The 20,947-nt window shown below is 35.4% G+C and overlaps 1 protein-coding gene across 1 annotated transcript in view; it reads right to left on the bottom strand.

Moving 5' to 3' along the window:
* IMPG2 (interphotoreceptor matrix proteoglycan 2) overlaps window positions 1-20,947 on the bottom strand; it is a 77,096-nt gene that overhangs the window by 37,409 nt on the left and 18,740 nt on the right. The window contains 5 exon segments of the mRNA XM_035728990.1: window positions 1,066-1,086; window positions 3,290-3,348; window positions 7,295-7,456; window positions 13,461-13,540; window positions 14,423-14,472. Coding sequence (XP_035584883.1) covers window positions 1,066-1,086; window positions 3,290-3,348; window positions 7,295-7,456; window positions 13,461-13,540; window positions 14,423-14,472 — 372 coding nt within the window.

Raw genomic sequence — 20,947 nt, 5'->3', positions numbered from 1 at the left:
TATTAAGAAAATAAAATGAAAAAATAAAAAAGAACCAGTAATTTGACATATCTCTAAAAGCACTTTTCATTAGATTGTGTGTTCCTAAAAGAAATAAACCAAGAGTTAATTAATTTTTGTAGGCACAGGGTTTGTCCAATTAGTAGGCACTTAGTAAACACCTGCTTAAATAATATAAATGAAAATGGAGTCAGAAAGCTCTTTTCAAATATAAAATATTACAATAAAGTAGTATTACCGTATGTCTAAACATGTCCATAATTAACACATGAATTTGCTTCATAAATTCCATTTATACTTATCAATCTTGCAAGAGAAAATGAATTTTAAATAAATTTGAATCCAAAAGCAAAAAAATGACAAGCAACCTCTACAAAGGGTATTGACTATGTTTTTATATTATGCTTCTTCTAAGAAATTCCAGAGAGCAGCTGTTTTTGCAAAGGAACTATTATAGAGATCGGCTTTCTCCCCTTCATTTACAACTTGAAGTGACACTTGATTATATTACTGAATGACGTAGTATACTTGAAACTGTTTACATTAATGGTGGGTTTTATTCCTATTTTAAATTAAGTGTAACTCAATATTTAAAAGTACTTGACAGTCAACAGTCTATGACAGGGGTCTGTAAAGCTAAATCCAGCCCCGTATCTATGAGTTCATAGATTTTATATTTTTAAGTAGTTGAAAAAATCAAAATAAGAACAATATTTTGTGACATGTGAAAATTACATGAATTTCAGATTTCAGTTTCCATAAATTAAGTTTTATTAGAATATAGCCATGCTCATTCATTTTCAGTGTATTATCTATATCTACATTCATCTGATGGCTGAGTTAAGTAGTTGCAACAGAGAAAGTACAGCCTGAAAAGCTTAAAATATTTACTAACTGACCCTTAAGTAAAAAAGTTTGCCAATCCCCAATCTGTAAGAAGATGGACACTAATATTAGAAGTTATAAAAGAATTGAGCCATGCTACCTTGGACCTAGGGCTACCAAATTTTCTAAACTACCTTTTCAATCAGTGGACTGTATAAAAAGTGCTAAAAAGTACTCTACCTGCCATTTTCCTTGGGGGACCTGAAAATAAAAATTGAAAGTGTTAAGTAGAGTTTAAGACAGTTATAATTGTCACATCATTCATTAAAGTTGCAAGTTCTTAATATATTTCCTCTAAAATATTTCCTTAAATCAAAATGTTTGCATAGTATTAGATGTGGACAAACTCATGTAGATTGAAGGAAGCAAACAAAGGGTGAGAAAAGATTCTGTTTTAAAACTGACAATATTTACTATCTTTAGACTGCATTTAAAATACTTTTTAAACCATTCATATAAGGTTTTCTCTTTATAAATAAGCTTTATTCAGTACATCAGCAGAGGACTCCAGTTGCTGGCATTTAGCAAAATTGGGAAACTTTTTTTTGGTAGATAATGTGTTATGTAATTTAAAATAAATGAAAAGAAAATCAGACATTACACAGAAAGATGCTAAGGGATTGGAAAAGGTCAGGACTGACCCACAGGATATTGCATGACCTTTAATATTTATTTATTTTATGTAACAGACACTTAATAAATAGTCCCATGTGCCAGAAAACTGTGCTGAGTGTTTTACAAAAATCAATTCATTTAATCCTCATTAAGATTATTAAGGACTATTAGAATCCCCATTTTACAGGTAAAGAAACTGAGGAACAAGGAAGCTACATAATTTACCCAAAGTATTTCAAAAGTATTTTTAATAAAGCAGAATAGTAAATTCTCTTTTTTATACAAATAGGACACTAAAATTTGATAACTTATCTAAAATCATCCAGCCAGAAGTGCCAAAAGCAGATTTGTACCCAGGGAAGTTGGTTCCAAAGGCCATGTTGCTTTTCGTATGCTGCCAAAGGAGAGAGGTCTTCAAAGGCCTCATGTCACAACTAGAGGCGGTGTTCTATGAGAAGTGCTAAGGTTGAACTGGGGAGACTGGTTATGGTGTGAGAGTAGGTGGTGGGTCAATTTACCATGCTTGCCCTCTCCCCTGCACAGATAACTAGCTGAATGTCTTTGGGTAAATTATTGAAATTCCCTGTGCCTTATCAGAAAGGTGTCCTTATTAGAAAAAAAAAATGAGGAAATTAACTATCTCATAGCATGGCTGTTGGGAATAAATGAGTTATATAGATATGAAGCCTGGCACACTGTAAATGCTATGTAAGTGCTTGCTATTATTTCTGGTAAACCCAGAAATTGTGATAAGAGAATACACCAAAGTTAAGATGTTGGCTCTATTGATTATGCTGTGAAGTTACATATACCCCTACTCATGCTCCCCTGCATCAAACAGCTGAGCCACAACTATCCTCCAAATGCTCCAAACCTTCAGAAAGTACTGAGTCTAGCATGGGATTTAAGTGTAAGAGCTGTAAAGTCAGCCACCCGGTTTCAAAATCCCTCTTCCACCGCTAATTTACAAGCTCTCTGACTTTGGGCTAATACTTCATCCTTCTAAACCTGTTTGTTCTCTGCAAAATGAGTATTAATAATAATATTTATTCTGATTAAGTTAGCTCGGGAAAATCAAGTCCCCAATATAAAGCATTCATTCAGTAAATACTTTTTTTTTAAATTTATTTGACAGAGAGAGACACAGCGAGAGAGGGAACACAAGCAGGGGGTTGTGGGAGAGGGAGAAGCAGGCCTCCTGCCAAGCAGGGAGCCCAATGTGGGACTCGATCCCAGCACCCTGGGATCATGACCTGAGCCGAAGGCAGCCGCTTAACTGACTGAGCCACCCAGGTGCCCCCAGTAAATATTCTTTTTAAGAAGAAATGTTTTAAAAAGAGATCAGTGATTTACTTAGAACTGTTATGTTTGAAATGAAGACAAATGCATCCACTCCAGAATGGCCTTACAGTAAGATGTCAAAGTCACCTCGGTAGAACATTGACAAGATTTAGTGGGAAGCCAAGATCATATCTAATGTGACTTCAGGCTCCCCTCAGTGCCAAGTAAAAGCAGTGTAACCCGTCAAAAGCAAGCTGGGGACATGAATTCCTAAGTTCTTATCTGCCTAACTACAGATCTAGTATGTCTCTTTGAATATATTCTTTTGCCTTTTTCTAACTGTCTCCTCTCCTGAAAAACTATCATTAAGAATACATATTTACCAGAAATAGTATTTAATTACAGCACTCAAATCATTTGTTTTTAGAGCATACATAATAAACACAAAAAGATATTACATTGAAATAAAGAGCGCTACTAAACATGTACATTTTTAGAGTCTATTTACCTAAAATCAAGCACACGAATGTCCTTATAGCCTGGTAAGCCAGTAAATGCATTTTCAACCTGTCAAAAATAAAAATAAAATTTATAGCTATGTAGAAATGTGAAAAGTACATAGAAAATACTGCTTTTAAGAGTTGAATATAAAGTGCACTGCTTATAACTAGTAGAAGCTTATACATGTATACAGATACACAGTAGTCAGAAAGTTACATAAGAAAATTATAATAGTTAACAATGTTAGAAAATAGTTTTAACACAACACTGTCACATTTTTCTTTTTAAATTTTGTCTTTTTAGGTTTTAATGTATTTTAATATTAATTTTTTTCCAAATTATGAAAAGCAACTTCTTACTGACAAAGCACTGTTTTTTCCTTTGTAGGATAAAATGTAGAAAAAAGCATTTGTTTCAAAAAAAAGCTATAATAACATTTTTAAGTGTAATTGTTTGGATTAGAAATCTGGCTGCAGCATACACACTGACAAAGAGTCAAGTATTCATTTTCTCTAAGTGTGAAGTGTCTGATGGCATCTGTTTTCTGTTCCTACGATACAAGGGAACTGTGAACAAAGTCAACATTAGAAGCTAGTCCACAAGCTGAAGCTCAGCCCCCTGGAGAGAGGCCCTATTGACCGGGTGTCATGAAGGGGGTTATGAAGCAGTGACCAGGTACTTAACTGGTCTGAAGATCAATTTATGAAACATCTACAGGAACCAGTTTTATCACTAAGTCTTTAAAATCCAGCCATGTAAATCAAGATGAGTTTAGTGACCGGAGGGAGGGAAAGAATGCTAACTGGACTAAAAATCTAAAAATAGTCAGATGATGTATAAATACATATTTTAACATTGAACACTTAACCCACATTTCAGAAGGTACCAGTCTCAGTAGATAAGTCACTATGGAGCCAACACCAGAATTGTTAGTGGATTTTGGAGACATCTCTGGGAATCTACTTTTAAAACTAAGTCTGAGTATAATCAAGAGAGTGGGATTTTTAAAAAATCATGGTTCATGAAGATCTCAATGCCTTAAGGATAAAGAATCCAAACCTAAGTAACTCTATACCTATGATAATTTGCCTTGTTTTATTCTCTTAGAGGAAAGACAGAAATGCCATAATTCTTGTAGGATAAAAGTGGAGATGGAATCTTGCAGGATAGGAATCCAAAAATGAGTTCATCTCAGCTGTTTCTGCTGGCAAAGTAACTGTATACAAGCCTTATTTTATAGAACTAATACTGCCCTGCCCATCAACCATATTGGCTTTCATAAAGATTAAAATGAATGTACCTAAAAGTATTCCATTAATTGCAAAATGTTATACAGCTGTATGTAATTGTTATTGCTAGACCCATCTCATTTTGAGTTTTGTCATCTCTTGAGTTTAACCACGTACAAGTATTCTAATTCATCACATCTAGTTAGCTACTGTACAGGTGTCCAGTTAAAAGAATCATTCCACTTTATTAACATCAAGATTAATAATAGGTATAATTTATTGAATGACTTCTATGTGCCTGATGATTTACAATATTACTTCTAATCTTTGCAACAATGTCAAGAGATACATATTTTCCCATTTTATATATGGGAAAATTGAGATGTCAACTAACTTGCCCAGGGTCATGCATTTGGTAAGTGACTAAATTAGAATTTATTCAACCTTAAATCTTTCCAATACCAAAGCCCATATTCTTCCCAATGAATTACATGCCTTTTCTTCCCCCCTGCCTCATGATAAAAATGTCATAGAATTGAGACCAGAACTGGGAAAACTGTGAAGCTCACTTTAACTTTTCAACTGAACTAAAATTAAGGTGATATGGTATAAAGGAAGGAACACTTTGAAGGGAAGGAGGAGATTTGATTTTCCCTTCTACCCCTAAAGGTTGAAATGACTATGAACAATTTACTTGGCCGCCTGGGCCTCAGCTATAAGATGGCAATGCTTCTCCACTTGGCTGCTGTGAACTAACAGACTTAAAGCAGCCTGCAGAATGTAGGGCGCTGTTCAGGGACACTGTGTCGATACTGTAGCTATCTTCAGGTATCGATGCTCCTATCGATGCTCCCAACGCTATTATGCTTACCTTTCTCTCTCTGATACTTGATGTTGTCCCAAGCTAATCTTACTCTTCTCATAAAAAAAAAAAAAAAAGGAATTCCTCCTGAACCTCAATCCTCTCCAATCAGGCTTTCTTTTTCCCTAAATATCTTCCCATATCATTACCTAGGAAATAATATCAAAGGAACAATCCCTGTGACTGTGCCCTGAAGGGAGAGAGCTAGAGGGGCCCCCTTCAATTTGCATTAAACACAGTGACAGAACCTTTCAGAGACACAACCTCTAACTCTGCTGCTTCACACAAGGAAGTGGCTGTTGGTAGACATTTCAGGGCAGGTAAGGGAACGGACTGCAGGGATACTCCAGAGAAGAAACCATTTCATGGTAGGCCCAGACCCTTCCTCACCCCCAAATCACCTCAAGCCAAGAGCTATCTACCTCATAAAGTCTCTGCTGGAGATGTTTTTCAGAATGTTTATTAGACTTCTAGACTTTCTAAATATGCAGTCATTTAGTGCAATTGTTTATCTAAACACGCAGGCCTACCAAGGTTCCTCACTCCAAGAGCAGAGAGAACCAGACAGCTGATCCAAGACACTATCTGATGCCAGGTGGCCACTGGCCTGGCTGACATTTCTTCTACATACCATACAGCCTTGCAACTTGGCCACACAGATAGGAAAAATAATCGTCTGGCTTACACTCCCCACATCAGATGGCTATAATGATGCTGTTTGGCTGAGAGATGCACATTTCTTTTTCTCCTCTAGACATAGTGTCTAGGGAAGGAAATGAGTCCAACATAATGGAATTGAAAAACTTGGGCAAGGAGAACCCCATCAAGAGGGAAGGAAAAGAAATAAACAGGAAGGAATGATGTGCCCTGACACTGGACAGAAAGGGGAGATGGGCACTCAATGCCTTATTACCCAAGAGCAAAGGCACACAAGAAGGGGGGCCACCTATGGGTCACTTTTGACTGAAAGAATCTTGAGTTCAAGTCCTATATAGAATTCTTCCACAAATTAAAGTTGCAGGAGAGTCTAATGCATGATTCTTTAAAAAAAAAAAGAAAGAAAGAAAAACCACCTTTTAAAAAATACCGCCAACCAAAGAACAGAGATAGGAGGGAAATTTACTTTTCACTGGATACCCTTTTGTCCTTTTGAACTTGGAACTGTGTACTACTTATGTGTTAACTGCCCCAAATTTTTCAGTTTAGAAAAAGAATATTAAATAGGAAATTTAAAGAAATTAAATTTAATGTTCCTCCAAGAAAAACAATACACGGTATGTAGTTTCTTAAAGATACTCATTTCTCCAAATACTGTCAATTTAAAACCATGCCATTGAACACATTCTTCTTTGGCTGTGCAGCTAAAGTTTGGAAATAGTATTTATTTGTTAGCAGATGGTAAAGGTGTGTCAGATTTTGCTTCCATTAAATAAACTCATCTATCTTTCTGTGATCTTTTTACAGAGTTTTCTGAAGAAGTGGCTAAGTCACAGCCCTCTGAACCAAAGAGAAGAAGAGCTTGATTCCTTAACCTACCTTTAACCAGTTTTGTGAATATGGGAAATTTACAACCCAAGGAAAATGTCGAAAGAAAGAAAGAAAGAAAGAAAGGAAGGAAAGAAAGGAAGGAAGGAAGGAAGGAAGGAAGGAAGGAAGGAAGGAAGGAAGGAAGGAAGGAAGGAAGGAAGGAAGGAAGGAAAGAAAAGAAAGAAAGAAAGAAAGAAAGAAAGAAAGAAAGAAAGAAAGAAAGAAAGAAAGAAAGAAAGAAAGAAAGAAAGAAAGAAAGAAAGAAAGAAAGAGAAAGAAAGAAAAAAAAGAAAAAGGAAGGAAGGAAGGAAGAAACAGGAAGGGAAAGGGAAAGAAAAGAGAAGAGAAGAAAAGAAAAGAAAAAAGATGAAAAACAAACCAAAAAATCACCCACCTCTGAAATAAACTCTTCTACAAGGTGCTGGTGGTGGAAGTTGGAGGGATCCTGTAGTTCTTCCCTGTATTGCTCTCCCAAAAGGTGGATACTGAATTCTGCAATCTGCTCAGTTGCTGGTTTTGTGGATTCTTCTATCACATTCTCAATTTCATTGCTAATCTGGATTTTTAGAGAAAAAAAAAACAATAAATGTCAATGTTTACTCATACAACCAACAAGTATCTCCTGATTGGTACATATCAGACACTATGTCAAAAGAAACTTCTAATGATGACCTTTTATACAGTATCTGACTTTGGAACTAATTGGGTGGACTTTAAGACATAGGCTAACATTAAAATTACTATGCATTTGTACATTCCTTTGAGCACACAATGACTGCTTCAGGGAAAGACAGAAAATTTTCCACAGATAAGCACCAAAGTTAACGATCTTCTATCACATCATCTGTGAGTTTAAAAAGACTTGACCAAAAATAAATAAATAAATAAATAAAAATAAAAAGAGTTGACCATGCTAATAGTATCATCTAAAAATAGCCTAGAAGTGTTGTTCTCAAACTTTTTGGTCTTAGGGCCCATTTAAACTCTTAAGAATCATTCAGAAACACAAAGAAATTTGTTTTTTGTGGGTTGTATCTATAGATATTTACCAGACAAAAAATTAAAGGGGAAATTTTTAAGAATATTTCTTAATTCATTTAAAAATAATAAACTCTTTATGCTGTAAAAAGGAATAACATTTTGCAAAATAAAAAATGAATGAGAAGAGTAACATTGTTTATAATTTTATAAATTCTTTAATTTGGTTGGCTTCAGACGAAGACACTGGATTCTCATATCTGTTTCTGCATTCAATCAGTAATATGTTGCTTTAGTTGAAATACATGAATAAAAGTATTAGGGAAGGGGGAATTATATTAACAGCCTTTTCAGCTAACTGTGGAGATTCTTTCTGGATACTATACCAAACTCAACAAGGGGTAGTTTCTTAAAGATTAGTGACTACATGGAATCTGAAACTGTATCAATGAACTTTTTGTACTCTGTAACAGTAAAATCCAGGTCTTCCAGTGGCCAAAGCTGCAACAATTTGAAAAACAAAATAAATAATGGATTATAATCCAAAGAATAAAATATCCATGAGTCCATATTGATGGAAATAAATGATTTAATAAATAAATGAGAAGTGACAATAGTGTCTTACAGAAGAATTCCAATAGTAAATGTAGAATGAGGGAAAGAAAATATCACTACTACAATGTTACAGTAAGAAATTCTACATGGAAGATACACTTGACCTCATCCATCTAAGTCCCTCCATTGTGATACACAAGAGAAGGAGTTGGAATGGAAGAATGGCTAGCCTAAGGGCTCCCAGCAAGCCAATGGCAGAGTCAGGAAGAGACTACATAGGCTTTCCTTCAGTGTACCATTTTTCATCCGTGATAGATCATATAATCAGAGACCTTCAAAATCTCAGAATAGGAAAGTACCTCAAAGATCCTACTATCCCTCTGGATGCCTGAATTCTCTCTACAATATCCCTGACAAATGGTTGCTCATCCTCAGTTTAAATGGCCTGATGAGAAAGAGTCATGATTTTCAAAGGCAGACCATTACATGTCCAGAAAAAAAGCTCTCAGGGCACCTGGGTGGCTCAGCCAGTTAAGCATCTGCTTAAGCATCTGCGTTGGCTCAGGTCCTGGTCCTGAGGTCCTGGGATGGAGCCGCACATCAGACTCCCTGCTCGGTGGGAATTCTGTTTCTCCCTCTCCCTCTGCCTCTGTCCCCTCCTTGTGCTCTCTCTCTCTCTCTCTCTCAAATAAATAAATAAATCTTAAAAAAAAAAAAAGCTCTCATGTTTGGGAAGTTCTTTAATTTTTTTTCTTTCTTCTTTGCCCTCCACAGCTTGGTTCCTGCTTCCCTTTTCCAGCCCCATCTCCCTTTCCCCCACCTTTCACTATCCACTCCAGCCATGCTAAGTTCCTATTTGCAGACCAAGGAATATGCTAATTCTCTCTGGCCTAAGCAGTGCTATTCCCTTTGAGACCTCAGGCCAAGACCTCTCCCCTGTCTCTTCTTCTGGTAACTTATATTCATCCTCAATTCAGACCTCACCCCCACCAGAAAATTTCTCAGAACTGCCCCTCAAAACTGACCCAATGCTCCTAATGCTCTCCTATTTCATTCTGCATTTACCCTATCATAGCACATACCACAAGGTAATTATACTGTATGTTTACTTATCATTATGCCTCCTGACACAGTGACTGGCACATATCAGGCACTCATATTTTTTGGCATTTTTTATTAAGGTATAATTGACATAAAACCTATATTAGTTTCAGGTGTACAATGTAATGATTCCATATTTGTATGTATTGCAAGATGATCATCACAGTAAGTCCAGTTAACATCCATCACCATACACAGTTACAAATTTCTTTTTCTTGTGATGAGAACTTTCAAGATCCACTCTCCTAACTACTTTCAAATATGCAACACAGTACTATTAACTATAGTCACCATCATGTACATTACATTTCCATGACTTATTCATTTCTTAACTAGAAATTTATACCTTTTGACTCCCTTTACCCGTTTCATCCACTTCTACCCAAAGTTCTTAATATTAAGCCCAAATATATTTCCCTGTAAGCTCTACCACTGATCTCAGTTCTGTAATCTAGGACATATATAAAAACTGTAGTCACTAGAGAGCCCTTCAAATAAGTACAAACAGCTATTATGACTTCCCTGACTTCCCTAGATCTTCTCCTCCAGACATTTCTCAGGCTCTTAATACCTTCCTCAGAGTATGGTATACACAAATCAGATCTAGATCAATTAAAATATGATAGGATACCACCACCTCTCTTATAATAGATTCTGTATTTCTATTGATACAACCTAAAATTACACTTTTACTAGTTTCACCCCAGTAACTGCATCATACTACTGATTCATACAGAGACTAACATCAACAAAAACTCTTAGTCTTATGGAATTTTACATAAAACTTTGCATTTTTGATATTAAATTTTATCTTGCTAAATTTGGACAGACTTCCATTTCCAGTACTATTATAAAAGAAATATCCTTAGTAATCTTGCTGTTACAGAATGCCTTAAGTGATGAATAAGTATTTTTAAAAGTTTTTAATGCGTAGCTGGTTTGCAAGAAAGTAAATGCCAAGGGGTCAGGAAAAACAGGTTAGAAAAATCCAGAGAGGTGAATCAGTGTTGTGTAAGTACAGGGTTATATCCTCTGATACTTTGTAACCTAGGCTTGAGTTTTAAGTACCACAAAGGGATAGGATAAAAAGTAAAAGGTGTGTACATGTTGAAAGGTCAGATCAAAGACTCCCACATACTAGTGAAGATGATAGCTGCACCTGTAGTGAGGATAGTATAAGGATATTCTTGTCAAATCACTATGCCATACTCCTGAAACTAATGTGACATTGTGTGTCAACTATACTTCAATTAAAGAAAAAAAAAGACTCCCACATGAAGGAAGGATTCTAAAAACTCAACAGACAATTTGAACAACCAATTAAACTAAGATGAAGGAAGAATTAGTAAACTGCAACACATACCTAATTCTAACCCAGGAAGACAAAGAAATGGAAATTATTAAAGAGTGGTTAACAAACATGAATGATAAAAGAAGGAGGTCAGAGGTTCAGTCACACAAGATAATAGCTGAGAATTTCTCCTATATCCATATTTGTTAAACTGCAGAATGCCAAATACCATATAGTATACTACTATATGTATTTATAGTATATATATATTTATAGTATATATACTATAGTATATACTATAGTATACTTATGTAAATAAAAGTATATATATATATATATATAAGTATGTGTGTGTGTGTGTGTGTGTGTATAGTAGTATACTATATAGTATTTCACAAAAAATGGGTATAGGAGTATATTTATTTATTTTGCTTTGGATTTGTTGTACTTCCTTAATGTAAAGCCTTACGGATATCATAAGTTCTGAGAAATTTTCATGTCTTATGATTAGATGTGTATGGAGAGATAGAGATATATAGAGATGAGATAGAGATATATCTTAAAAGTAGACAAAGAAAACAGCCAGAGGAATACAACTGAACTGATACACAAGTGAAAAACAACTGAACTGACAGTTCTCAGTATTAACAACAAAAATTAGAATATAGTGAAATAAAACCTTGACCAGAAAAAAAAACCCTCAGTCTAGAATTTAGTACAGATGTAAATTTCTTCTATAATAAGGAGATAATAAAGAAATTTTCAGATGATCAAAAACTCAAAATGAACGAATGAGAGACTTACTAAAGTAGTATCAGGAGCATATATTTCAAAAAGAAAATTATCCTAGAAGAGAGATCTAAAATGCAATAAAGAATTTTAAGAAAATAAAATAATAAATTTCCAGGTAGATGTAAAACAAACTTTATCAAAAACAAATATAATACAGTCTAAAAAAAAAGAAGAACAAATACAGGGGCACCGGATAGCTCAGTAGGTTGAGCATCTGACTCTTGATTTCAGTTCAGGTCATGACATCAGAGTCTTGGGATCTGTCCCCATGTTGGGCTCTGAGCTCAGTGAAGAGTCTGCTTGTCCCTCTCCCTCTGTTCCTCTTCCCTTTCTCTCTCTCTCTCAAATAAATAAATAAAATATTTTTTCAAATTTCTTAAAAAAGAACAAATATAATACAGTCTAATTTATGGGATTGAAAAGAGAGAACTAAAAGAGAGAAAGAACAAAAATGTCAAAAAATAGAATATAAATCAGTAGGGTGATTATTTGAACTACAATGTTGTAATATTCCTGCATTGCTTAAGACAAGGATCAAGATTCTGAAAAACTAAAATTTTGCTAGATTATACATTATAACTTATGAGGTAACTTATAGGGCATATATATTTTATACGTATAATATAAGTATTATAAATGTTATACATAATAATATACATATTATGTAACTTATAGGAAAACTACTGTAAACAAACAAAGCATATAATTTCTATAACAGTAGATGGAAAATGTATTAGGAAAAAAATTGAACAGTAAAAGTGAAACTTCAGGCTTCATTTTGAACTAGAAATACAAGCAATCTAATTCTTATCAGGTATCTCTATACTGCTTTGTTTTCTTACTCTATAAATTGGCTTCAAATAGTCTTTTCTTTGGATATTAATGTTTCAATTATTATACATAAATCCTTCATTTCTATTATAGAGAATTCTATCTCATTCTATGAATGTTTCTAGACCTAAACCCACAACTATTCTGCTTCAAGTTCAGAACCACAGTATCACTTTTTATTCATTCATTCACAAATATTTATTTAATGACAATATCTCCCAGTACCATCTATTCTGGATAAAGTTGTGCGGAGACTGAATGTATTGATTCCAGCTTCCACTCATGGATCCCACATTACTACCAGCCTTGTTCAGTGACAGGGAAAGTGGTGGGGCAGAGTGGGGTGACTTAACATGATTTCATATAAATTAAAATGTTCAAGCTGGGAAGAAAAGGTACAAGATAACTAAATTACACCTTTCTAGTGAATATGTTCAGTCAGAGTTTATACTATATTAAGTAATCTAGGATTTATGAACCCCCAAATTTTAAAAATTTATATTTATATTTAACCAAATTTCTAACAAAATATTTCTATCTTCCTGGGCAGCCTGTGTACTTTTTTTTTTAATCTGAATGTTATCGAAAGTTAACTTAATATTGTTTGGTGGACAGGTTACTGTTAATAATGATGCATTTAAAAACCACAGTATTTCTTGATTTTTTAACTACATAAAATCTACATCCTTTCCCTCTGAAGAAGAGAAGACTAAGTCCTGATCTATTATGGGATAGAAGAACATAGGCAAAACCCCCACAGTAAATTATTTCACATAGCCCACAAGGGACCATGAGTTTACCATGATGACAATTACCCAGGCTCCAAGTCATTTCATTTACAACTTGAAGCTCTCTCTTGCAAAAGCAGATTGATTCAGCTCTCCAAGGAATCTTAGATTCTTTTTAATACACTGGTTTTAGATTCTTGTGTAGTTTGGCAATGGAATATAAGTCTCTCTTAACCCCAGTTCTTCATGTTAGAAACTAAATAACAAAACACAGCATCACTCACACTCTCCTCAGGCCTCTCCTTGATGTTCTCTGAGGTACCTTCATAGGTCACCCCTGGATATGGAACACTGAGAATAGCACCTAAGTAGAAAAACAAAATCATGTATGTGAATTCAGAATCATATCAGGAAATAACAAACTGACTTCAAAACAATTCCTATAAGTCATTTGTTTTTCCATCCTGGAAATTCAGTATATTCTAATCTTAAGACACACTTGCATAGATCTTCCTAGAACAGAAAATAATTATAACTCATTCATTCATTCATTCAACAGCATTTAATGAGCATCTACTTATGTCAGCCACTATGCAAGATGCTAAGGATACAGACAAAATTTTTATCCTTGAGCTATCTAGTAAAAAGGACAAATAATGAAAAAAGTAATAATACCAGACAGGAAAAGTGGGTGAAGGTTGGAGACTGGCTATGAACTGATCATTGTTAAAGCTGGGCCTCATTGTGCAATTCTTATTTTTTGTATATGTTTGAAATTTCCAATAAACAAAAGCTTTTTTAAAAAAATTGAAAATAAATAAAGCAACACCAATTCATAGGAGACACAGAGATCAAAGGAACATCTTAAAGTATACCACAAGGCAATCAGAAAATCCTCACTCTGAGAAACTCTTATAAGGCAAATGACAAATGGTGGAACTAGAAAGGTTCTACCTGTTGACATAAGTAGTGTTTGCCTTAAAGTAATTCTTTAGGTCGTACTTTTTTTTAAGTAGCTTTCTGATTTTGATTAGACTTAATAATTAAAGATCTTTAAGTACCCACAACATAATGCCATACAATTAATGAAAACACAATCACTTCTTCTTGAGACACTTGAACAACACATAAGGAAAGAGAAACCTGATATTTTTTAAATGTGAGCTGAAATGTATGCTTGCTCACAAGATCATCTTAAGGCATAAATAATTTAAAAAGAAAAGTGAGTAAGTGCATAAGAGCATACCTCCTGATGTTGAGGTATCACCAACAGGAAACAGAGATGACAATTCAGGGCTAAGGTTAAAAAAGATGTTTAAAGTTAATAAAGATGATAGAAATATGTGCAAATATTTTGAGGTTTTTTTTTCCAAAAAGGAATTCACTAGGTCTCCAAACAGGGTTCCCAAACCCAAGTAAGTACTGATTTAACAAAGTTTAAAAAATAATAGTCTTCATAATTCATTTTATATTTATTAATTTTTGCTCAAGTAGAATCACACTACATGAAGTACTCCTCTACTTACTATTCCATCAGCCTGTTTCATTTCTTCTCAGTTATTATCAGTATGTGAAATTATTTGTTGATTTATTTATCTCCTTCTTTATCTCTTGTCTCCAATCTCTTAATCTTCTAGAATGTCATTGTCATGGTAGTCCCTGGATATATATGCTAATTTAAATTAACTAAAATTAAATAAAGTTTAAAATTCTGATCCTCATTCACACTAGCCACATTTCAAAAGCTCTATAGTCACATGTGCCTAATGGCTACCATATTGGACAGCACAGTAAAGAACATTTGCATCATCACAGAAAGTTCTATTAAACAGGACTGCCATAAGAATATAAATTCTATGAGATTAGGAAACTTGCCTGCCATAGTCTTACTCTATCTCCATTTAGTAGGCACTAAATAATTATTTTTAGAATAAAAGAATGAACAAATATTATTAGCCAGGGAGTAAACAAGACATCTGGCATATAGCTGTGGACAAACACACATGATCTATTAAAGTTACAGTCTTACAGAAAATAGATAACAAATAAATGATTACAAATGTAACATGTAGTACAGGTAGGAGGGTACTTGCTGCTAAGGAAAAAAATATAAGCACAGATCTCATCTCATTAGACAGATCATAGAAATCATAAAATTTTTTTATATAAAGAAAGTCAAGCTTAGAGAAATGACTTGCTGTAGGCCACACTGCTAACAGGCTGCAAGTCACCCAGCTATCCTTTAACCATGCCACTTTGCAACGACAAGAGAAGATTCAAAGGTAATCTGAGTGGCACCTGGGTGGTTCAGTCAGTTAAATTGTCTGCCTTTGGCTCAGGTCATGATCCCAGAGTACTGGGATCAAATCCTGGGATTGAGTCCCAAGTCAGGCTCCCTGCTCAGTGGGGAGTCTGCTTCTCCCTCTCCCTCTGCCCCTCCCCCTCCCCCTCAAATAAATAAATAAATATAAAATCTTTATTAAAAAAAGATAATCTGAGAAGTCCCTCCTCTAAAGGAAAGAAAGTGGGTTTCTGCAAGTCCAAATTTCCACATACCCCAAAAATATAAAATTTAAAGTATAGTAATTTTAGAAAGTCTCACTTATTCGTTTTAAAGTTTTACTTATTTAAGTAATCTCTGCACTCAATGTGGGGCTCAAACTCATGACCCCAGGATCAAGAGTCACATGCTCTTCTAAGCCAGGCAGGAACCCCTTAGGAAGTTTTAGAACTTTGAAGTTTGTATATGTATATGTCCTAAGGGAAAAGGGATGTTCCGTTAACCTTTTACAAAGGAGTTCAACGGTGTTTACACCTTTTGGATGGTGATTACGTTACTGTTAAGGGTTGAAAACTGTGTTTAACTTGATACAAGTGAGCTTCCTAAGGTGATTCGATCATAGTCAAAAATGTCTCCCTCACAGACTTGCCAATGTGCCAGTGAGTCCCATCTTCAGACAACTTCCTTTAGATTGCCCTATTGATTTAAATTAGGTCATGGTGGTGGGACAGGGGGGTTACCCAAGCCACCAGATAAACATGGCAGACATCTTGAAGCATCAATATTACTTGAATCATAGGCAGGTGGGGAACTAAGTAAGAATTGATGTGTAGTGCTCGCTTCGGCAGCACATATACTAAAAAAAAAAAGAATTGATGTGTAATTCAAAACATTTTAATATTAAAACAAATATGGCTACATTGTAGAATTGAATATAAAGTTAAAATTAAAATTAAGATATTAAATATAATTCAAAGATATTTCATGACTGGAACTCCAGTGGGGGAGTCAACTAGGGCCATGTTCCCTAAACTCCCAGGCTTTGGTAGAAAATTTGAGAAACTGGGGCACCTGGCTGGCTCAGTTGGTGGAGCATGCAACTCTTGATCTCAGGGCTGTAAGTTCAAGCCACACAGTGGGTGTAGAGATTACTTAAAAAATTAAAATATCTTTAAAAAAAAAAGAAGAAAGAAAATTTGAGAAACTGAGTTTTTAAAAATCTCATAAAGATTTTTCTGCTTTTTAAAAATACTATCTAGAAAGAATAACATTTTAAACCATTACACCAAACCCATCACTTTTGGTTATTTAGAAGCATTTGCAGGAAATTGCTTCTCAGTGAGCTGTCATCTAGAAGAACCTAAGGAATACAACATCTGGATAAGTCATTATGATGAGTGATGAATGGAGAAAGGGCCTAGGTGATGAGAGAGCATCAAGAGGCTTCTCGGGTTGCAGGGAGTACAGCTAAAACAAATAAGATTCAAATGATTTTGGGACAGATATTAACATAATCAGGCCTGAATAGGGTCTATCAGTTGTCCACAAGGCAGAACACCTTGCCAATACCTTCATTTTATAGAGGAAAAAACGAAGTCCAAATGAATAAAGCAATTTTTCCTGGGTGACACAATGACTTGATATGGCCCAAGGTCATACCTAAAATTCCTAACCATATCTAGTTCTCTCTTCAATAATAACAACAGCAAGAATGAGTATCACTAAATTTATCATGTGTCAAGCACTGTGTTAAGTGTTTCATCTTGCTTAACTCATTTAATTCTGGCAACAATCTTAAAAGGAAGTTACTATTATCCCCATTTATACATATGAGGAGACTAATACTAGAGGAGGTTAAGAATTTGCTGAGTCACCCAGCTAGACAATGGAGGAACTATGATGTAAAACAGGCCCACCTGATTCCAGAAACCTCTCTCTCACTCATCTTAATTCCTCACAACATGGCCTTTCTGTGAGCCATATTGTCTAGAAGGGCAACCAAGATGATTTCACTTGGTTGTAAGAATAATGGCCTACATAAACTTAACAACCTAAAAGTCAAAGTGTATAAGGTCCCATAAAAAGGAAGGGAAACCCAATCAAAGTTTGAGAGCTATGGAGAGCAACCAGGCATGAAGAGCAAAGAGGTCAAAGTAAGACAGAGGGGGCCAAAGCACAACACAGTAACTAGAACAGGAAGTTGGAATGACATGGCAAAGTAACCAGACCTCACCTGGTTTCAGTCAAATTATCCCCCACATCAAGATCACATTTGATAAATAAGTCACAGGGATAAAGATGATTAATAGGAAATATAGTCAATAATATAATAATAACTTTGTATGGTGACAGATGGTAATTACACTTATGGTGGTAAGCATTTTGTAATGTATATAAATTGTTGAATAACTATGTTGCTCACCTGAAACTAACATAATATTGTATGTCAACTATACTTCAATTAAAAATAAAATTTTTTTAAATTTAAAAAGAGAAGTATTGGAACTAAAAATTAAGTAAATAAATTAAATCTAAGCTAATTCTCTAAGGAAGTATTCACAACAGAGAAGTTTGTTTACTTCAGTAGAACTAGATTTCACTTACTGAATTCAAAATAACATTTTAAAGATGGTAAGTAGGCAATGCTCAGTGATTCAAATCTCTTGCCCAACAGCCCAACACTTAATCCCTCATTTTCCCACTCTCCTTTCAAAAAACAGTAAAAAACCACTTAACAACAAGAATCCTTTCAACATGTTCTCATTAGGTATGCCTCCTGCAGGGATCCCCTAAAATGTCACAGCAGAATAGAACACAGAGTTGTACTGAGTTTGGAGACAGAAATACTACTTCATTTCTAGGCCAAACCACAAATGTGAAGTCGTTCAGCTAAGACCTTTAGCTTAATACCAGGAGTGAACAACCTCCTACTTTCTCATTTCCTCAGCTCAACCAGCACATAATTTATTACTCACTCTACTGCCTCATCCTATCAGAATTCAAGTGAGATTGTACCAAAAGATATCAGAAACACACGGAGCATAAGTTTAAAAACAAGCCAAGCGTAATTTCCTATCTAGATTACTACTCCCCTTGACAATTTTTTATACTTTGCTTTGATCTTGAATCAGTTAACTATGATCAGCACAGGACAACAAAAGAACTCAAGGCACAAGGCCAGGAATCCTGGGTGCTAGTCCCAGAAGTATCATTAACTTTGTTATGCCTTGGAAAAATATCTCAGTTGCTCTGGGCCACAAGAACTTAATCTCCAAAACAGGAATACCTCCTTATGCTACCTATTTCCCAAAGGTATGATGAAAGTTAATAAGATATTATATCAGATATTATATATGTAAGAACAGTCCTTACACCAAGAATATTACCAGAGACCTGATAATAAACTTGAGTAATTGAGCAGAAACTCAGTTATTCATTTAACAACTATTTGGTGAGCACATATTCCAGGTGGGGTTTTATACCGGTTATTGAGACTTCACAGTAAGTCCAGAAGGCAGGCGGTTAAGCATTGAGTGGAGCTAAGTGGAGATGCTTTCAAGATACCCAGCTAGGGGTGCCTGGGCAGCTCAGTCATTAAGCGTCTGCCCTCAGCTCAGGTCATGGTCCCAAGGTCTTGGGATCGAGCCCCGCATCCGGCTCCCTGCTCGGTGGGAAGCCTGTTTCTCCCTCTCCCGCTCCCCCTGCTTGTGTTCCCTCTCTCGCTGTGTCTCTTTCTGTCCAATAAATAAAATCTTAAGAAAAAAAAAGATACCCGGGTATAAAGGGCTGGAGGAAGGCCTTTTGGTAACATGGGAGAGACTTGAGCATGTTCAAATGCTAATAAGGAGTCGGTAATGGGAGAACCTGAAGACTCAGGAGAGACAAAGAAACAATGATAGGGAGATGTGTAAGAGTTAAGATGGGATGTGAGGTCCTAAGTAAGGCAGAAAAAACATTTTTTAAAGACACAGAGCAAATGATTGTAGGGGAAGCTTAAAGGGATACAGAAGAGAGTGTTTGGTAAAAGTCATACGTCAGCAGGTTAGGTTTGAGATCACATAGAAGCAGCAATTTAAATCACAGAAAAGAAGTTTGGTAAGTAGAGTAGTGGCCCCCAAAGTCATCCACATCCTACTCGCCTGAATCTGTGAATATGTTAAGTTACACACAAAGGGGAATGAAGGTTGCAGATGGAAGTAAGGTTGCCAATCAGCTGGCCTTAAAACAGGGAGTAGAAACAGGTTCATCTGGGTGCATCCAGCATAATCATAAGGATCCTTAAATGTGGAAGGAGGTAGAGGAGTGTCAGAGTGATAAAATGTGAGAAAGACTTGAGCGGCTATTACTAGCTTTGAAGATGAAAGGGGGTCATGAGCCAGGCAATGTGGGTAGTTTCTAGAAGCTGGAAAAGGTAAGAAAACAGTTTCTCCCTGAGATCTTCCAGAAAGGAATGCAAACCTGGCAACACCTTAAGACCCACGTCAGATTTCTGAATGACATAACTAGGACAAATCTGTGTTGTTTTAAACTACCAAAGTCTGTGGTAATTTGCTACAGCAGCAATAAAACCTAACATAAGAATCTCAGCACAGAGAATACAAGACCAATCTCAAAAAAAAAAAAAAAAAATCATAAAAATAAATCTGAATATAGAAAAATGATGTGCAAATTAAGGGTTTCAGTGGATCACTATAGTACTCAAGTGGGAGAAAGATGGCTTAGAGAATTCTTAGGCCCCTCCCAGGGTTTCGCTCCCAGTGTTACCTAACCCCAGGTCACCACTTTCAGCAACTACCACGGTTGGCAGTTCTCACCTCACCCCAACCTGGTCTGCTCTAGTTACATGGGAAAGAAGCTTTAAACTTTAAAATTCTCAAAATTCACTTATATTTTCTTATGTTTTTATTTTCATACATACATTATTTTCTAAGAATGGTAAATAATATTTTGAGTCCCTTATTATACCTACTACAGACAGTGCCTTACCAATAAAAATATATAAGCCAGTCAGTCCTGCTATGATGCTTATTTGTGAATTTGTTCCAATGTGATTAATACAGGAGACAACTGATCATATTGCAAAATTTCTCCTTTACTTGTACATAATCTCATTCTAAGAAATGCTAGGTAGCTGTGGAAAACTGCACCCAGTTGAAGTGAGTCCCACAGAAAGACATAAAACATACAGACACTACACCTTAAACATCTTCCGGCTACCTACTGTGTGATGAGCCACAACCAGCCTCGTATGGTGTTACAACTGTCCACCCTACTTCAGATAACCCTCCTTCCACCACTTTGTAATAACCCACAAGCTATACACTTGCTAATGTCCACTTCCCAAGTAAACTTCAGAGCTTCTTCCAGGTTAAATGCCATGAATACTATGGTTATTTACAAGCTTCTTAACCATAGAAGATGTGGGAAATGTGCTATCATTTTCATTAAATACAACCATGATTACTAGGACTGGTGGGACTTGGCAGAGTA

Source organism: Zalophus californianus, chromosome 1 (assembly GCF_009762305.2).
Source record: "Zalophus californianus isolate mZalCal1 chromosome 1, mZalCal1.pri.v2, whole genome shotgun sequence".
NCBI lineage: Eukaryota > Metazoa > Chordata > Mammalia > Carnivora > Otariidae > Zalophus > Zalophus californianus.
Note: the sequence above shows the minus strand (reverse complement) of the source record. Positions and strands in the feature narration are given on the sequence as shown.